Raw genomic sequence first — 20,520 nt, 5'->3', positions numbered from 1 at the left:
TGGGGGGGGTTTCAAAGTCATATTATGCCCATGCATTATGCAGGATCAACAGCACCAAGGGGGGGTGCAGGGAGTAGCATTAACAAAGGAAAGGAATCATTAACATTCCTTTCCTTTGCACCAAGAGGGGGTGCAGGGAGTAGCATTAACAAAGGAAAGGAATGTTAATGATTCCTTTCCTTTGTTAATGCTACTCCCTGCACCCCCCCTTGGTGCTGTTGATCCTGCATAATGCATGGGCATAATATGACTTTGAATGTTAATGATTCCTTTCCTTTGTTAATGCTACTCCCTGCACCCCCCCTTGGTGCTGTTGATCCTGCATAATGCATGGGCATAATATGACTTTGAAACCCCCCCCGCCCACCTCCTACGCATTTGCCATGAATATGCAAAATTCCTCTTCATATGCACATTCTTTTTGTTAAGGCGCTCTTCCACCTCCAACCCAGTTTAGATATAAGCTCCTAGCTTGGTAGTGTCGTGAGAATTATTTCATTTTATTATGTTTTATTTTTATTATTTTATTACTTCTCTTCTACGTGACTTTACCGAAAGAACCAAGAAGATGAATCCCTGCAGTCACGAAAGCTTTAAATCGAAACCAACAACATTGTTTAGTAAAATCTTTCTACATTGAATTACAACATTATTACAACATTATTAGTAACGGAACGGAAGCCTTTTTAGATTTTTATCCTTTTCCTTTAATTGCTACTTCATTCTCAAAAAAGTTATTCATATATGTTCACAAATACTAATTACCACAATATTGTAGCTAAAACACCAGAAAACTTGACAAAATCAGCGACTATAAAAACACGACCAGCGCGTATTTGTAGCGCGTGCAGACGAAACCACGTGATTCGAAGCGTCATTGTAATTGGTTAATAATGACACCTCTGACCACATTAGAAGGTTCAAAAATAAAATTAGCATAGAGTTTTAGCCCTGTAGGTATATTGATACAGTACATGTAAGCTGGGCTTACGAAAAATGTTTCTGTTGTTATAACTAACTACAGGGATATTTTTTTTTATATATAAAAAAAAATACATTTCTGTTGAAACACTGCACAGAAATTGTATAGACAGTCATTTTGGTGTCACCCCTTCTGATGGTGTCACCCGGTGCGGCCCCCCCCCGCACCCCCCTAGTGACGCCACTGGCCCCGAGCCAGCGGAAGTAATTCCACAAGGCTATCGTGGCACCAGCGTCAACAAAAAGGTGACGACAGAAAACTACCCACAAGGTAGGCCTCGGCAAGGTAAGGTAATTTACCCTTTTTACCGGGTAAAAGGGTAAAGGTAAAGGGTAAAGGTGTCGACATGCCAAGGGGTAAGGTAAAGGGTAGGGTAAAGGTAGCTCAGAAGAATTACCCGGTAGGGTAAAGGTAGCGTGAAGTATTACACGGTAAATACGGTGCCTTGTTTACCGCTAAAAGCTCTGTGGCGCAGTCCGTGGCCTCCATTTAATAAATAATATTTTAAAAAACGTATTTAAAAACACACTTTTATTAAATGTGTAGTGGTGATACGCGCTGGGTGTATATGTCGTGTGCCAGCGCGTATGTACGGGTGTGTGTGTGGTGACGCGCACTGACGGGGAGGAGCAGGCGTCAGTGCGCGGGTGGGGGGTAGTGCTGCTGATTGGCTGTGTGCCGGTGACGCGCCCAGAGGGAGTGATCGGGTAGCAGCGCGGTGTGATTGGTCGGGGAGTGGAAACACGCGCTGAGCGGAACCGGATCGTAGGGATAGCGCGTGGGGATTGGGTAACTGAGGAGCGGTGCCGACGTTGAGGTCCGCATCCGCTCCGTCTCCCGGGAAGAAGGGGTATATAAGGTGATGCACAGAGGAGCAGGGGGCAGAAGTGGAACCATCTAAGAATGAAGACGAAGGTGCAGAGATAGAGCCCGGAGAGGAGAGTAATGGAGAGTAGAGGAGAGTAAGGTATAGTGTGTAGCCAGCGAGAGAGAAAGGTCTACACGAGCTGAGTAATGTATAGTGTGTAGCCAGCGAGAGAGAAAGGTCTACACGAGCTGAGTAATGTATAGTGTGTAGCCAGCGAGAGAGAAAGGTCTACACGAGCTGAGTAATGTATAGTGTGTAGCCAGCGAGAGAGAAAGGTCTACACGAGCTGAGTAATGTATAGTGTGTAGCCAGCGAGAGAGAAAGGTCTACACGAGCCGAGTATGCATACGGTGTAGCCAGCGAGAGAGAAAGGTCTACACGAGCCGAGTATGCATACGGTGTAGCCAGAGAGAGATGCAAAGTCTACACGAGGCGAGTGGAGAGTGTAGCAGAGGCACAGAGTCTACACGAGGCGAGAGAGGAGTGTAGCCGAGGCGCGGAGTCTACACGAGGCACAGAGAGCCGGCAGCACAGAATCCAGAGTCAAGAGAAGCGCATTGTGAGAAGAGAGGCCACGCGTTGTATTGTTACAAGTCAAGATTTAATAAAAGAAGTGTGTTCCCGTCAAGGAGTTTCCTGCCGTCATTTTCCAATACTTCATCTGGTGTCAGAAGTGGGGTCGCGGCCAGCTGTCATTCCACAGGGCACCGTGCTGGCTCACGCGGCGCGGGTCCCTGTGGATGATGGGTTGGTTGCGCAGGTGGGCTCGAGCCCCGCGCGGAACGTTGAGCCAAGGGAAGACCTTGAGTGGGTCCATTCGCTATGCGCCGCCTCGGACGATTTGTCGGCGGCGCAGGTGGGTGCGCTGCGCGAGTTGCTCATTGAATTCTCTGATGTATTCAGTAAACATAAGTATGACATTGGGTGCACGGATTTGTTGCACCATCACATTGAAACGGGCGATGCGGCGCCGGTCAGGCTAAATCCCTTCCGACTGAGTCCCGTGGAGAAGGAACATGTTCAGTCGGCTGTTAACGATATGCTAGAAGCCGATATTATTTCGCCCTCCTCTAGCCCGTGGGGAGCGCCTATTGTGCTGGTTAAGAAGCAGGACGGGTCCCTGCGATTCTGCGTTGATTTCCGTCGCCTGAATAAGATCTCTGTGGCTGACGCGTATCCGCTCCCCAGGATGGATGAGTCCCTCGATGCATTGTCTGGTGCGCGATATTTTTCGACTCTTGATTTGTTATCGGGGTTTTGGCAGTTGCCGCTCGACGAAGAGTCGAAACCTAAGACAGCATTTCGGACTCCAGGGGGGCTGTTCCAGTTTAACCGGTTACCCATGGGACTTCACTCCTCTCCAGCGACGTTTCAGCGACTTATGGAGCTGGTTTTGTCGGGCTTGCAGTGGGATACATGCTTGATTTATATGGACGATGTCATTGTTTTCAGTAAAACGTTTGAGGAACACCTCCGGCGATTGAGAGGGGTGTTCTTGCGGATGCGATCGGCTAAGTTGAAATTTAAACCGGCCAAATGTCACCTCCTTCGTAGGTCCGTTAGATACTTGGGTCACATTGTCGATTCTTCGGGGATCTCCACCGATCCCGCGAAGACGGATTGTGTCGGTTCGTGGCCGACACCTACGTCCGTTTCCGACGTGCGTAGTTTCATCGGGTTTGCTTCTTATTATCGGCGGTTCGTTGAGCACTTCGCCACTATTGCAAAACCCTTGCACGCTCTAACGGCGAAGGGAGTGAAGTTCAAATGGGGACCGGAGGAGGAGGCCGCGTTTCGCTCCCTCCGGGACGCCTTGGTGGGTGCCCCACCCTTGTGTTATCCCGATTTTGCCAGTCCCTTTTTGCTGGACACGGATGCTAGCAACACGGGCATTGGGGGGGTGCTATCCCAAGTCGTTGGGGGTGTCGAAAGAGTTGTCGCCTACGGTAGTAGGGTGTTGTCTCCGGCGGAGCAGCGCTACTGTGTCACCCGTCGCGAGCTGCTTGCCATTGTTTTTTTTGTGCAGCAGTTTAGGCCATATCTTTATGGTCGTCACTTTACAGTCCGAACGGACCACGCGGCGCTACAGTATTCATTGAGGGTCGCCCAGCCCTCGGGCCAGTTGTCGCGTTGGTTGGAAGTCCTCCAGGACTATCAGTTTACGACTACGTACCGTAAGGGGTTGCGACACACGAATGCCGATTGCTTGTCGCGGTTGTTGCCTTGTGATGAATGCGCGTGTTTGTCGGGATCGGCGCGCTGTAAACCGACGCTTGCGGGGGAGATGGGGGCACTGGCTGCGACAGCGGGCGCACCGATCGGGGATGATTCCACTGCCTCTCAGGGTCGGGACTCGCTGCTCTCGCTGTCGCTCAGCGAATGGGGCCGCCTCCAGATGGCGGACAGCTCGCTGCTAGCATTGCGCCGCAAGGTTGGGGGTCCCGAGGGGGACCAGGAGCGTACCGGCTCCTATGTACTTGAGCGGGGCGTGTTATTGAAATGGGACAGTTTGTCCCGGCGGAACGCACTCGTGGTGCCTTCCGCTGTGAGGGGGAGGGTTGTCTTGGCGGCACACGAACGCCTCTTGCACTTGGGAGTTAACAAGACGCTTGCCCTGCTTCAGCGTGACTATTACTGGCCGGGAATGGGAAGTGATGTGGTGCATATTCTGAAGGGGTGCGTTGAGTGCGCCAGGCGTAAACCACCGGCCGTGGCAGCTAATCCACCGCTGCAATCTATTCAGGTCTCGCGTACCAACGAGCTCGTTGCATTCGATATTTTGGGGCCCTTCCCAGTCACGCCGAGAGGGAATAAATATTTGTTAGTGGGGGTCGAATACTTTACCCGATGGCCTATGGCGTGGCCTCTCGCTAACCAGTCGGCAGCGGCTGTGACGGATGCCTTCGTCCAGGGCTATGTCCTGGACAAGGGGGCTCCCGAACGCCTGCTGACCGACCAAGGTAAAAATTTTTCGAGTAAATTGTTGCAAGAGGTGTGCGATCTGTTGGGTACCAAGAAGGTGCGTACCTCCCCGTACCACCCGCAGACTGACGGGATGGTGGAGAGACTCCACAAAACCTTGACTTCCATGCTGTGCCAGCAGGTGTGCGAGGCACATGTAGATTGGGACCTGCAGGTCCCGGGAGTCCTTGCCGCGTATAGAATGGCCCCCCATGCAGCTACGGGGTTTTCCCCATTCTATTTGATGTACGGTCGGGAAGCTGACCCGCCAATAGAAACGCAACTTGGCCTGTCCGCTCCACGAACTAATTCTAATTTGGCAGAACATATTAAGTTTAATATTCACAAGCTGACAGAGGCGAGGGAGGCCGCGCGGCTTAATTCGCGGGCTCGCCAAATTGCTAATGAACGGTTGCGGGCACGGAAGGTGTCCATGCACGAATGGAAACCAGGTGACAGGGCCTGGCTGCATTGCCCTCAGGCACCCTTGGCTACGTCGCCTAAATTGTTGAGACCGTGGAGGGGACCCGTGGAGGTCGTGCGCGTTGCACGGCCCCAGTGCGTTCAGATAAAGTGGGGAAAGCGCCGGTGGTACGTTCACCCCTCCCGACTGAAACCGTTCTCGCCTCCATATGGCCTCCCCTTGTGTCGTGATGGCCGGGCGTGTGACGTGACCGGCGACCCAGAGGGGGAAATGTCTCTGCCTGATCCACACGTATTTTCGCCTGATCTGCTCCCAGGTGTCTCGGAACTGACAGCTGCCGATCACCGGCGGCCGGATCTCCGCGGCGGGGCCGGCCCTTTCAGGCCCGTTCCGCGCCGTCTGGAGCAGCCGGAACCGCCGGACGGTCGTCAGTGTCCCGCCCCATACGATGGACCAGCCAGACGGACTCGCGCCAGGTCGTGCTACTTTGCATGACCTGCCTCGTGAGGAGTCGGGGCAGTTGGAGCGCCTCGTCACTGCGTGTAGTCGCAGGGACGTGGGGCGCGTTCGTTTCGAATTTGCTCGTATCGTGTTATTGTTGACTTTTCGGGTTCATTGTCAATCTGTACATAGTTATTCTTGTTGTTGTTGTTGTTGTGTTATGTTACGGGGCACACTCGGGGGGGTTACGGGGTTTTTTTTTGTTGGTTGTCGTTTTATCGTCGCGGTTGGTTGTTGTTAGCAGCCGGGCCGGCTGCGAGCTATGTGGGAGGGGGTGATGTAGTGGTGATACGCGCTGGGTGTATATGTCGTGTGCCAGCGCGTATGTACGGGTGTGTGTGTGGTGACGCGCACTGACGGGGAGGAGCAGGCGTCAGTGCGCGGGTGGGGGGTAGTGCTGCTGATTGGCTGTGTGCCGGTGACGCGCCCAGAGGGAGTGATCGGGTAGCAGCGCGGTGTGATTGGTCGGGGAGTGGAAACACGCGCTGAGCGGAACCGGATCGTAGGGATAGCGCGTGGGGATTGGGTAACTGAGGAGCGGTGCCGACGTTGAGGTCCGCATCCGCTCCGTCTCCCGGGAAGAAGGGGTATATAAGGTGATGCACAGAGGAGCAGGGGGCAGAAGTGGAACCATCTAAGAATGAAGACGAAGGTGCAGAGATAGAGCCCGGAGAGGAGAGTAATGGAGAGTAGAGGAGAGTAAGGTATAGTGTGTAGCCAGCGAGAGAGAAAGGTCTACACGAGCTGAGTAATGTATAGTGTGTAGCCAGCGAGAGAGAAAGGTCTACACGAGCTGAGTAATGTATAGTGTGTAGCCAGCGAGAGAGAAAGGTCTACACGAGCTGAGTAATGTATAGTGTGTAGCCAGCGAGAGAGAAAGGTCTACACGAGCTGAGTAATGTATAGTGTGTAGCCAGCGAGAGAGAAAGGTCTACACGAGCCGAGTATGCATACGGTGTAGCCAGCGAGAGAGAAAGGTCTACACGAGCCGAGTATGCATACGGTGTAGCCAGAGAGAGATGCAAAGTCTACACGAGGCGAGTGGAGAGTGTAGCAGAGGCGCAGAGTCTACACGAGGCGAGAGAGGAGTGTAGCCGAGGCGCGGAGTCTACACGAGGCACAGAGAGCCGGCAGCACAGAATCCAGAGTCAAGAGAAGCGCATTGTGAGAAGAGAGGCCACGCGTTGTATTGTTACAAGTCAAGATTTAATAAAAGAAGTGTGTTCCCGTCAAGGAGTTTCCTGCCGTCATTTTCCAATACTTCAAATGTACTAGTACTGGCAGAACTCCACGACTCCAGGAAGTGGCCCCGAAGCTTGCCATGAAGTAAGGGACCGTGGCCAATTACAGCCAACGTCAGTTGAGCGTGGACAATTAGACCCAAGCCGAAACAACATAAAAAAGATTGTTTTAAAATATATTTTTTTAATGATAGAATATAGTATTGTCATCAGTATGACATAAGTATACCAAGTTTGCAGTCGATACCACATTAGGAAGTGGGTAAAAATTGAGTTACAAGATTTGAGGATACAACGACAACAACAACAATGACAACAACGACAACAACAGACAGTGAGTTAATATAAAGCGTGTAAAATTTGAATCATCGAGAGTATTCTATATGAATTAAGCGCTCTACCTAGCATTTACCATTATAAACCTTGTTCATGTGTAGTTCCCTAGTAATTACCCTGTAATCGGGTAATTTGTATGGGGTAAGGGTAAAAGGTAGGGTAAAGGTAAGCTTGTTGCTTTTTACCTTACCTGCTAAAGGGAGTGATTGTATTGTGGTAAGGTAAAAGGTAGGGTAAAGGTAGGCTCGTTGTTTTTACCTTATCAATTTTACCTTACCTTGCCGAGGCCTACCACAAGGGTTACTCGCCTTCATGAACCTGAAGGGAAGATGGGCTAAGTCAATTCCCAACTGTTGTATGAATGGGCAACCTTTTAGAAATCAAGACACATTTAATAGCTTCAATAATTCTAGTATAATTTTCCCAATGTCTGGCAAGACCATCGTGTGGTTGGACCACTTGACTTGCAATTCGAGGTTTGCAAGTACAACCATCCCATCCCCACTGAGGTCAATCATATAATTATCACTTTGCAGGAAGTCAACAATAATTGATCTGAGGAGAGTCCATCCCCCCCCCCCCCCCCACTATTTAATTATCACCACTGGCTCAGTTTTGCTCATTGCTCATTTGTACAGGAAGACTGCTTTCATCTTTGACTTTTTGGGTTAGTCATAGTTTTTTGCCAACTAGGTTAGAGGCCTATATGTACGTTGAACTTCTTTCGCACCGTACGTAGCCATCCGTGCTAATGGGATGCCTGAGCGAGGCCCATGGCTTTGCCTAAAGGTATAAAGCTCACGTAAATTCTACTGCATAGGATTTCGCGATTGTGCCGCTGTAGAACTCTGCGATGTGTTTTCCAGTTGTACCGCATGTAGTTCGGGCACGATGTCCGACGTTCTGTTCCATGTGCCGGAAGAGCTTTTGCAACTCAATTCCCCAGCGAAGCTCCAAGCACGTGACGCGAAACGTCGGACATTCGAGCCAAACGACACGTGGCGCAGCCCGGAAACAGGGTGGAGAGTGGTGGTACAAAACATTATCTCAAGCGACGCGGGAGGGTGCCGGAGACTCACGTCGTTGGCGTTGACGTGCCAAGCCATGTCTCCGTAGGAGACGAGCTGCCCATTGACGTAGCAGCGGATCTCGCTGTTCCGCCAGCGGTTGTACACGTGAACGATGGTTACCATGTACCACTGCAAAGGGAGAAGAAGAAGCAGCGCAGAGCTCGCATTAGACAAGTAAAAGTTCCAACCACATACGGCTTAACGCGAGTCCAACGCCCCACCGTGCTGTCATGATCAACAGCAGCAGGCTAACTAAACGTTTTGGGCAATGGCTCTTAATAAGGGTAGAGATAATGGGGCTAGTAGACTATTTTACCGATGTAGCTTTCCGATTATTAATGTTTTAATCACCGATGTGATTAGCGAAACGAACACCACCACCGCTGGCTCAGAGTCACCAATGGCACAAGTGGTTTCTCCGAGCGTGGAGGCGCTTTGAGTTGGGATGTGGTGGTCATGACCCGTGGCACAGTGGTCAGAGTGACTCAATGAGAAGGCTGAGTTCAAATCCCATTGGAAGACTGACTCGGATTTTCCCCTCGCCAGGGTTAAGAAAAAGGAGGTGCCAACTTTGCGGAAAAGGCCCACGAATAAACTTGGCCCTTGTCATGGGAATGTCCAGTTTCCACCGCTGGCTTTGGGAATTCCAACAATACGTGAGCACTACCTCTTGATTTGTTCACAATTTGCAGTTCTCTTTAAAATGTTACACTAACAATTTCTGCAATGTTGATTTTAAAAACAAATTTAATAAAAATTTAATCTGCAGACGTGTGCTTGTTTCTGCAGAACACAAGGTTTCTCTTTTCAATGTTTGGCAACAGCACTGCAGAGGCCACACCAAGGTGCAACCATTTCGCAAACGCACGGAGCACAGTGCTAATTTACGTGAGACGTCGATGCCAACTCACGAAGGAAGTTGCTTTGAAAGCCTAAATGGATGGCCAATTTGATTCAATTTTAAAATTAATTTACAACGCAAAGGGTTCCCTTCTGCAAAGCCGCACTCACTGGAAGGCTTACTTTTCAATAGTCGCCCTGAATACACTGATTATGTGAGCCTTCAGAAGCAAGGTGACATCATTCTATATTTGGTATTTTCAAAGCACTGTAATTATGTAATCCGACTACTTGATTCATTTTACTGTGAACTTTACTCAGATTCATGTGTTCGGTAGAGACGTGAGCAGCTGATGAATCTTTAATGCGATGCATTGGCTGCTTGATGTTTCCACATCAACCGAAGCAGCCAACTTCGATCGCTTTCAACATTGACCTGTTTTCAAAATGATGTTGTAATTTTACAAACATGAACGTAATAACCAAAAGTAATCAACTAGTACACGCTAAGGTGCGGCTATCTTATTGCACGCTAACAAAAAAAAAACATTGTGAAATTTACCAGTGCAGGTTCCTAGTTTTGGTATTCTGATTGCACTGATTATACATATACTGTATGAAACAAAACCTTGTGACAACCTCGACTGCCTTGTGCATTTAAACACAACTAATGTAATATTTTAAAGGTCCGAAAAATGCTCAATGACACGATTGTTTGATTTGACATTTCCCGCATCTCATTGAGTTTGGCTGGTCCTTTGTAAGACGTTATATAAATGTGTCCTCTTTATATAAACGCACACATGCAGTGATCGAGTTATAACGACATTAAATGCAACGAATCAGAGACTTAATCAATTAGTCATTTCAAAATAAACAGGGATTGTATGAAGCTGGGAAGGAATTAAAAGTGAATTAAGAATTCTCCAGATTTGAGTCACTGCAAATGAACTGGTATGGAAAGTACAGTACAAGATTGACAAAAAAATGTGTACCATGCACAATTTGAGATATTCCTCTGTAATGTTTCATTTGGTTAAACATTGAGAGCTAGAAAAGCATTATTACTTGAAACACAGCGAAATAAAAAAGTGCAGCATAACAGAAACACATTTAACAATAGACATGTAGATAAGTAAATCATATACCGCACAGAATGAGACATTTATTGAGTTTATTTTTAAATTCATAAATACTGCGGTAATTGAAAGGATCACCATAAAACATACTTTTAATTTGTCCGATGGTGTAAACCACAGATGCATTTAAACATTCTATAATAAAACGTAAACTTTACAACCATAAATGCTGATCATATTTACAACCAGAAAAGATTTTTGAAAGAGAGCAAAAAAAAGCTATCGAGTTACACAGAGCGGTCAAATTCCAGTGATGAGCATTTGAAGTGTGCACACAAGACGCCACGGAGTTGAATGAATGGGTTTTCTCTTAGTCCTTCTGGTCCCGTTTCGGTAAAATTTCGATTCGTCGCGGGAAGTAGTCATGTTAATTACGAGTGTCCTCACGTATGATGTTATTTCAATTTTTTTTCTCATTCACTAAATGATTTGACCACCCTTTGTATCGCACTACAAGGAAGAGACTAACAAAGCTCACAAAGCAAAGGTAATTATTGTAAACAACAAAAAAAATACAGCACCAAATTTTCAGTTGCAGCACCGGCAGCTTTAAACCTCTGAGGAGAGGGTTTAGACAGGGAGACATGTGGAGACATGAACAAATAATTACTAATGTATTTTTCAGACCGTGCTCTTTAAAAAAAAAGATGACTCGCACAAAAAACACAGATGGAGACACAAAATCTCATTTCTGTCGGTTCATATCACAAAACAGATGAAATGTACATTATGTCATTAGGTGATGATTTCGCAGATAACATTGATTGATGTGGTAAAATTACGATGTAAACTTAAGTTTTTCTTGAAATGCATGCAAAAAAATGGTATTCGCAACCCCAACTGAGTAATTTATCCAATGGGTAGTTCATTTACTAATAAAATATAAATTCTGTAATTGAAGAAAAATGCTAAATTCAGTAAGGACTGGTTATCTAGAGGGAAATGCATTGTATAATTCTATGATGACGGCTGCACCCGCAGATCTGTTGAAAAACACCGCTGTTGAAAACGATGCCACATCTGGCCATTAAACATCTTGTTGCACTGATGAAATTGAATGGCATTAAGAGTCACGTCACGTCACAGCTAATACAACTCAAATCACTCTCTCGCAATGCATAATCCAACCATTGATCACTCACACACTGACGCCGCGATTACATTGCAAGCACGCTTGTGTATGAGTCACATCAACATATAAATATACGCGTGTGTACGTGCGTTCGGAGCGATGCTGCTGCTTTGGTAGTGGTTGCTATCACACTGGACTTGCAATCTAGGTCGCCAATTTGATCTCCCGGGCAGGTTGCATGAACGTGTCGTCATGTGGCAGTTGAAACAACGGGCAGGTGGCATGAGCGTCTGTACATGTGTCCCCATGTGTTTGCCCAACACCCTTGAATACAAAGGTGCCCCCCATTTCCAAGAATTATCCAGTGGAATTTCTTTCAGGAGAAATAAATAAATAAACAAGTCTACAAACAAATTCCCCCTGCCTTCGCGCACCCAGCAGTGTAAACGGGCACACCCCCACATCTTCCAAGATTGTCTGGCCAGCGTGAAAGGGTAGGCCAAAGACCCCTTTTGAGGGGGTGTCGCGAACCACCTCTTAGTGGAGGCCCTTCCACTCAGACAGCGGTGGCCAACCGGCGTCTCCCCCGAGCCGCATGTGGCTCTTTGATCCACCACATCGCGGCTCTATCGAAGGGGCATAACATCGAATGCACTATCACAGTTGCAGAGAATAATGAACGTCTCCCGTGCGGTGCCAAAGACTATCGAGAAAGCAATTGCAGGGACACGCACCTTTACATCTATTGGTGAATTCTAAGATGCAATGTACAGTAAAATGAGTGTAATAAGTTGAAACTGAATAGTACGATTGTGGAAAATACAGTCGTACGTACAGAAATCTAGCTACGAACAGATATATATGGCTGGATTGACTGCTGTTGGAGTTTTCCTCACAAGAAGGAAGTTCACACATCCAAATTGTGGTGAAATATCCTGCAAGGTTGATCAAGTACCCTACCACGATGTAGGAAGTCAACAGTGATTGCCATATAAAGAAACTGGGCTCTGCCCCTTAGAATGTGGATTTTCCAGCAATATTTCTGGGCCATTAATGCGGGTTAGTGCTGCCCCATTGCTTGTTTGAGGTGGGAGACGCTTTGGCTTATTTGGCTGTCTCTGCTCATGCACTTTTAAGTGTTCATGTGCATGTAATAAGCGCGATAATTAGTAAAGGAGACCCGTAACTATTCACCGGCCTCACAGTTCAATGCATAATCACTATTCAAGGGCCATGATTCAACTGAACAGTCAATTGCTTGTTTAACCACGTGGTAATATGAGCCGATTAAATACAACAACAACCGCCATTCGCCACTAAGTGGTGGTGACGTCATCACGGCGCTTGTGCCAGGCGATGTGCACTTTAAGGCCACATTAAGGGTTAAAGGTTAAAAAACCACATGCATGCACAGTACGCTTAGTTAAACCACTACTGGATGAGGTCCTCCCCTCGTCGCACAGTCCCAAGTACAGAACAACAATGGATTTTGCTGCATTGCCCACCACCCCACCTGCCTGCCACGCCTCTCTCGTGTGCTTGGGCGGCCACCCATCCCAGTACGACCCAAAAAACCTACACACCTACAGAACTTACAAGCACGCACACATACGTACAACAAAAACTGTTGTGTGGCAGTGCTTTCTTGTGTAAGTGGCTAAACTTGTGCATGCATAAAGGCAAACTCCCGCCGTCTCCAACGGGCTTGGCTCCACAACCGGTCCCTTGGCAGGTGCCGGTGCTGACGAGCAACGTGGTGCAACCAACAAGGATTTGTGCAAAAGGGCCGGTCATAAAGATGGTGCCGTCGCTGGGGAGCAACCCACCAACAGGACGCAGGGTTTCGTGGGACATGTTGTTAATGTCGTTTATTGTGAAATTTCGGTCACTGTTCCAATGATCACTGTTACATTGCTTTTATGGCTTTATTTTGGTGATTTCGAAAAGTTGTAGCATGGAGTGAAACTGATGGCTTTCATCTAAGTTGTCTTGTGGTTGTTGTTGGACTTGCATTCCACTGGGATTTTTGCACGCAGCGTTGGTGTACGGTGCTTTTTCTGGAAGATTTAGCTGTTTTTATCTGGATTTTTCTGTTTGCGCATAGTCACTTTAAGATGTTTTCTTGTTCATGTTTTTGTTTTTTGTTTGTTGCGGTTGCACCCGATTCAAGAGCCGAATGGCTCACAGGGCTATACCAAATAAATTCAAACTGAAACTGAACAGGAAGCATATTTTTTTCTCTCCCTGTGGTTTATATAAACGCACACATGCAGTGATCGAGTTATAACGACATTAAATGCAACGAATCAGAGACTTAATCAATTAGTCATTTCAAAATAAACAGGGATTGTATGAAGCTGGGAAGGAATTAAAAGTGAATTAAGAATTCTCCAGATTTGAGTCACTGCAAATGAACTGGTATGGAAAGTACAGTACAAGATTGACAAAAAAATGTGTACCATGCACAATTTGAGATATTCCTCTGTAATGTTTCATTTGGTTAAACATTGAGAGCTAGAAAAGCATTATTACTTGAAACACAGCGAAATAAAAAAGTGCAGCATAACAGAAACACATTTAACAATAGACATGTAGATAAGTAAATCATATACCGCACAGAATGAGACATTTATTGAGTTTATTTTTAAATTCATAAATACTGCGGTAATTGAAAGGATCACCATAAAACATACTTTTAATTTGTCCGATGGTGTAAACCACAGATGCATTTAAACATTCTATAATAAAACGTAAACTTTACAACCATGTGTTTGCCCAACACCCTTGAATACAAAGGTGCCCCCCATTTCCAAGAATTATCCAGTGGAATTTCTTTCAGGAGAAATAAATAAATAAACAAGTCTACAAACAAATTCCCCCTGCCTTCGCGCACCCAGCAGTGTAAACGGGCACACCCCCACATCTTCCAAGATTGTCTGGCCAGCGTGAAAGGGTAGGCCAAAGACCCCTTTTGAGGGGGTGTCGCGAACCACCTCTTAGTGGAGGCCCTTCCACTCAGACAGCGGTGGCCAACCGGCGTCTCCCCCGAGCCGCATGTGGCTCTTTGATCCACCACATCGCGGCTCTATCGAAGGGGCATAACATCGAATGCACTATCACAGTTGCAGAGAATAATGAACGTCTCCCGTGCGGTGCCAAAGACTATCGAGAAAGCAATTGCAGGGACACGCACCTTTACATCTATTGGTGAATTCTAAGATGCAATGTACAGTAAAATGAGTGTAATAAGTTGAAACTGAATAGTACGATTGTGGAAAATACAGTCGTACGTACAGAAATCTAGCTACGAACAGATATATATGGCTGGATTGACTGCTGTTGGAGTTTTCCTCACAAGAAGGAAGTTCACACATCCAAATTGTGGTGAAATATCCTGCAAGGTTGATCAAGTACCCTACCACGATGTAGGAAGTCAACAGTGATTGCCATATAAAGAAACTGGGCTCTGCCCCTTAGAATGTGGATTTTCCAGCAATATTTCTGGGCCATTAATGCGGGTTAGTGCTGCCCCATTGCTTGTTTGAGGTGGGAGACGCTTTGGCTTATTTGGCTGTCTCTGCTCATGCACTTTTAAGTGTTCATGTGCATGTAATAAGCGCGATAATTAGTAAAGGAGACCCGTAACTATTCACCGGCCTCACAGTTCAATGCATAATCACTATTCAAGGGCCATGATTCAACTGAACAGTCAATTGCTTGTTTAACCACGTGGTAATATGAGCCGATTAAATACAACAACAACCGCCATTCGCCACTAAGTGGTGGTGACGTCATCACGGCGCTTGTGCCAGGCGATGTGCACTTTAAGGCCACATTAAGGGTTAAAGGTTAAAAAACCACATGCATGCACAGTACGCTTAGTTAAACCACTACTGGATGAGGTCCTCCCCTCGTCGCACAGTCCCAAGTACAGAACAACAATGGATTTTGCTGCATTGCCCACCACCCCACCTGCCTGCCACGCCTCTCTCGTGTGCTTGGGCGGCCACCCATCCCAGTACGACCCAAAAAACCTACACACCTACAGAACTTACAAGCACGCACACATACGTACAACAAAAACTGTTGTGTGGCAGTGCTTTCTTGTGTAAGTGGCTAAACTTGTGCATGCATAAAGGCAAACTCCCGCCGTCTCCAACGGGCTTGGCTCCACAACCGGTCCCTTGGCAGGTGCCGGTGCTGACGAGCAACGTGGTGCAACCAACAAGGATTTGTGCAAAAGGGCCGGTCATAAAGATGGTGCCGTCGCTGGGGAGCAACCCACCAACAGGACGCAGGGTTTCGTGGGACATGTTGTTAATGTCGTTTATTGTGAAATTTCGGTCACTGTTCCAATGATCACTGTTACATTGCTTTTATGGCTTTATTTTGGTGATTTCGAAAAGTTGTAGCATGGAGTGAAACTGATGGCTTTCATCTAAGTTGTCTTGTGGTTGTTGTTGGACTTGCATTCCACTGGGATTTTTGCACGCAGCGTTGGTGTACGGTGCTTTTTCTGGAAGATTTAGCTGTTTTTATCTGGATTTTTCTGTTTGCGCATAGTCACTTTAAGATGTTTTCTTGTTCATGTTTTTGTTTTTTGTTTGTTGCGGTTGCACCCGATTCAAGAGCCGAATGGCTCACAGGGCTATACCAAATAAATTCAAACTGAAACTGAACAGGAAGCATATTTTTTTCTCTCCCTGTGGTTTTGGCGCAAACAACAGCCCAGGGGCCCCAACCTGAACGGAATCCAAATGGCTCACTCATTAACAAAGTGAACCAGGACAAACGCTTTGAAGGAAGTTGATCAAGAGGTGAATCGTTACCAAGGCAGCTGACTCTACCAACCCATATCTCCACTCTTCCACCAGATCCTTCCATCGTTGTTGCACCGTCTACACCAAAACTCCCCCTCCAGCCATGGGCTCTCGTAGTTTCCCACCATCTGGATTTTGGTCCTTCCTCTCATTTCCACCACACTCTGCATGCCACCAAACGCCTCTCTCGGTCACTCGGCCTACTCAGTTCTGCGCAGATACTCCACGTACGATACAACCTCATCTTCCTCACGTCTACCGTTCCATCATTCCACATTATATTCCAAACGTGTCAGATCCTGAAATCATAAAAAAAGGGAAGAGGCTTCCTTTCCTGCAGTTTTTATGGAGTTCACGTCTGTGTCGTGCAGCCCTTTAGCTCAAACAAAGACAAAGATCACCCGTACAGCCTTAACAGACTGTTGGGGCAAGTGCTGTTAGTGAGCATTTAAGGATGAGTCGACCTATGGGAGGCCCGGGACCAGATAAAATAATCGTCACTTTGGTGATGGCTGAGCAGGAATCAAAGTCTGGTGGCCGGGTTCTCAGCGCAACGTGCTAACTGCTACATTACTGCTCCCCACTTAGCTTAAGCACAGGCACACACACACACCTACCGAGGCTAAAGTTGACAGTAATGCTTCTCCAAAGTGGTTCATGAATTCCCGTCCAAAACTCACTGGACGAGCAGGGTGGGGCGGGAGCAGCAGAAGGAGATGTGAAAAGGAGATCCAAATTACTTTTCCATTCAGAGAGATCTATGCAAATGCTCAGTGCCAACTGTAAAGTGACGATGAGGGACCATTGCTGCAGGAGGTTTCTTTGTGCTCACCTCCAGATAAGATGTATGTCACTTTAAGACACTACGCTATGGCCTCCAGTCTTATTAAAATGAGTACTTGGTCACAGAATGGCGAAGCTTGCTGTTCTGCCAGCTTGCCCATAGGCTTTCAGGATTGCACGAGGTTTAGCAGGATTACGTTCTGTCACAGACCAATGGAATGAACGGCAATAAACAACATTCACACAAACATGAAGAATGCAACATAATTTAGGGGCATGTCCAGGATACACATTTAAGGAATAAAGTCGTGCACTCTAAGGACCTAAAGCTGCCCTTATTTCCCCTTCCCAATTGTCTGTATTCTTAACATCCCAACATTCCCATCAACCGAGCTCGTGGAAAGAACGAAAAGAGAAAGGCAAAAAAAAAGATGTCAAATGTTTCCATGCAAACCATTGACAATGTTTTCCCAATCAATATCTGATAGGGTATCATCCTTTAAAAATCAACTGACATCACTGTAATTTATAATTGGTTGTACCATTGATTTCTCTTTTCAGCTCAGAGACCGGTATAGCCCTATTCTCCCTACTCATCTCCATTGGAAGCCTTGAACCAGTTGTGGAAATTCCACGTTCTTATGGTGGGTCCAATATTTCCATTGGTTAATGACAGTACTCACTTTTATGATGCAGGAGATGATCGCCTGAATCAACACCTGATTGAGATTTCAATTTCAAACCTTCTGATTTTGAGAAAATACCACCTGGTCAGTTGCAAGAATGGGATGCATAATATTAATAATACCATAACATCATTTATTCAACCAAGCCTCACTGAATCTGAAGAGCCCAGTCTATTTTAACGGCATCCTATATTGGAACATTTGGATAATTCCTAGCTAACGGGAGAAATACACGATTGTATATCAGTTCAAATTGAGGCCTGGCATTTTAACAATGAAGATAACAAGCGCAGAAAGACATACGATTACAAATGCCACGGCAGGGTCAGTGATGCTCACTGTGTAGCAGATGACACTATTTTACAGCGCTCCACAGCATCTGCCTGATGGAAGAGAGACTTCACATGCCATGGCAAGTGCATTAACCACTATGGCAATCCAATTCATCCCAGCAGGCTCCATGGGTTTGAGCTATGCTATTGCCACTCAGTTGCGAAGACAAAGGAAATTATATCCATTGTATTGTCCCATAGGCATGCGCTTAGCCATTAGTGTATAACCTAATAATTTTGGTTACGTTTGACAGTGATCTATTTTACTGGCTGCACGGTGCTGTGATTAGAGCTCCATCAGAAGAGAATGCGAGTTCAAAATCACAGTCACGTATTGCCTTGGTCAAGGAGTACCATTACAAGAGACACAATTGGTAGCAATGGTCATAATAGGCAGTGGTGATTGGTACGGAACAAAGTAACGTGGAATGGCTACCACTGACACAGGGCTCGCCAAAAGAGCTCACCGTGTTATTGTCATCAGCAATGCTGCTGGTGCCTTGCGTTTCTACTCCTTTCCTGCAGGTGCTCATTGCCTGGCTGGTGCAAACTGCCGTCTAACGCATTCTCCGGATTATAAGATGCTCTGGAAAGTAAGATGCGCCCCCAAACCTGTGCCGGGTGTCATTAAAGGTTATACAAATCTTGTCACACACCAACCGGATTATAACCCCCTCCCGCCTCCCCCAAATAAAATGTGCTTATAATCTGGAGAATACGGTACCAGCTGGGCCTATGACAGCAAAGCCTTCATAGCCTGCCCCAGCAGCTGCGTCATTAAACAATGAGTAGATTACTCAAATATGTTCAATAAATGAAACCCAAGACCAAGCTGAGCATCCACTGAACTTGCATAATGTAGGTGGTGTGTGCATCACGTAGAGCAAACCCGTCCATGTGCCTACACAAGGCATCAACCTCAAGGAGCACAACGCCTTTCACAAATAGCGCGACAAAGCAACGACTACACCGAGCAATCAGCCTCATTAAAGCAGCCATGCTATTGCGAGCTCCTGATCAAATAAGCGAATAACCATTGCTTGTGCTATAACGCGGCCGTTCACCCCAGAGCTGCTGCGGATTGAGAGCGGTGTCAATGGTACACGAACCGTTTTTTTTGATGTTCAAAGGGAGGTGGAGGAACCACTTCTGGCGCTTCCGCGGATTTTTCATCGAGCGTGCACTTCCCGGTGATTTCTGCGTCCCGTCATCAAGGATAGATCGGGGCATATCCCCTCGACGTTGCACCGACGTGCGATGGCACAACTAATCCTTTTAACATTTTTATATTCGTGCGTGTCGTTGCATAGTTTGATTGCTTACTGCTGGCTGCAGCCTGGTGGAATATAGTGGCCACAACCTGAAGGGAAGACTGAGTATAATGGTACACCCTCAACCAAAAGCTTAATTAGAGTTTGATGACGTTAATATACAGGATGCTTGCCATTCACTATTCCAAGGGGAAATAAGTGGTTACTCTTAAGTAATTGGAGTCGATAATACAATAAAGTGCATCCCTGTATTCCGCCAACACGGTTCCCAGACCCCCCTCGGGATGGAGTAATATTGTTCCTTTGTAGTGTGGATTTATGCAGATTAATTACCATCTGCCCAACGTATTTATTTCTCGAATAAAATGTTTTGTTTTAATAAAAACATTTTTTAGTTCAACACGTAGGTAAAAATATGTTTTATTCCACATCCTCCCTCATATCTTACATTGCAACATCCTGACATTCTGGACGGCAGGCGGAGGGGGGGGGGATTTTCTTTGGGGGGGGGGGGGCATTGACATTCTGGGCTCAGGTATGTAAGACTGTTCTAAGGTTTAGGAATGGACCCCATGCACGTGCTGTATTCTTCTTCCTTGTCGCTGAGCTTATAGCTCAGATGCTCCAGCGCTGAGATTGGTCCTAATGTATACAACAATTGAGCATGGGACGGGGGGTTCGTGATTGTTTCACGTACTCAATATGGTTTTCTCTAATAACATTTTTTATAAATATATTTTTGCCGTGAATGGATGCTCGGGTGTTCCGTGAGCGTGCCGACACATCGGAGTGACATATGGAGCGGGTAAGCCGAGGGTAATAGTCGTGGGAGTTCATTTGGGAGACCCAAGCCCCCGGTCATTTACATCTCAACAGCGGTGGGCTTTAGCCATGCTAATTATAGAGTGAAAAAATACCATTAAGCAATCGTGTGATGTTGAATAATTACATAAGAAATGCAATCAAGTGATCATCTGTTCAGTAATCACAGCCATTCCTCACCATCCTGAGACACGATACTGTATCTTGTTCCTACGCATAATCTGAACTCATCGCTCTACCTCTGCAGTGATCATACTCTGATGCGTGCTCTCCAATTTGGTGGCATTTCCATCACCAATATCGCTCATCAGCGATCATCTCCCCTCGTGACGGCTCCTGGCCAAGCCCACTTACATTTATTTACAATAAATA

At 46.7% G+C, this 20,520-nt stretch overlaps 1 protein-coding gene across 1 annotated transcript in view; it reads right to left on the bottom strand.

Annotated features, from left to right (window-relative positions):
* The window catches only part of LOC144723968 (neurobeachin-like), a 518,054-nt gene that overhangs the window by 342,960 nt on the left and 154,574 nt on the right, over positions 1–20,520 (bottom strand). Inside the window, exon 7 of the mRNA XM_078602770.1 lies at positions 8,393–8,512. Within this exon, the coding sequence (XP_078458896.1) occupies positions 8,393–8,512 (120 nt within the window). The remainder of the gene's footprint in view (positions 1–8,392; positions 8,513–20,520) is intronic.

The sequence above is a fragment of the Lampetra planeri genome, chromosome 19, assembly GCF_965212315.1.
Source record: "Lampetra planeri chromosome 19, kcLamPlan1.2.h2, whole genome shotgun sequence".
NCBI lineage: Eukaryota > Metazoa > Chordata > Hyperoartia > Petromyzontiformes > Petromyzontidae > Lampetra > Lampetra planeri.
Note: the sequence above shows the minus strand (reverse complement) of the source record. Positions and strands in the feature narration are given on the sequence as shown.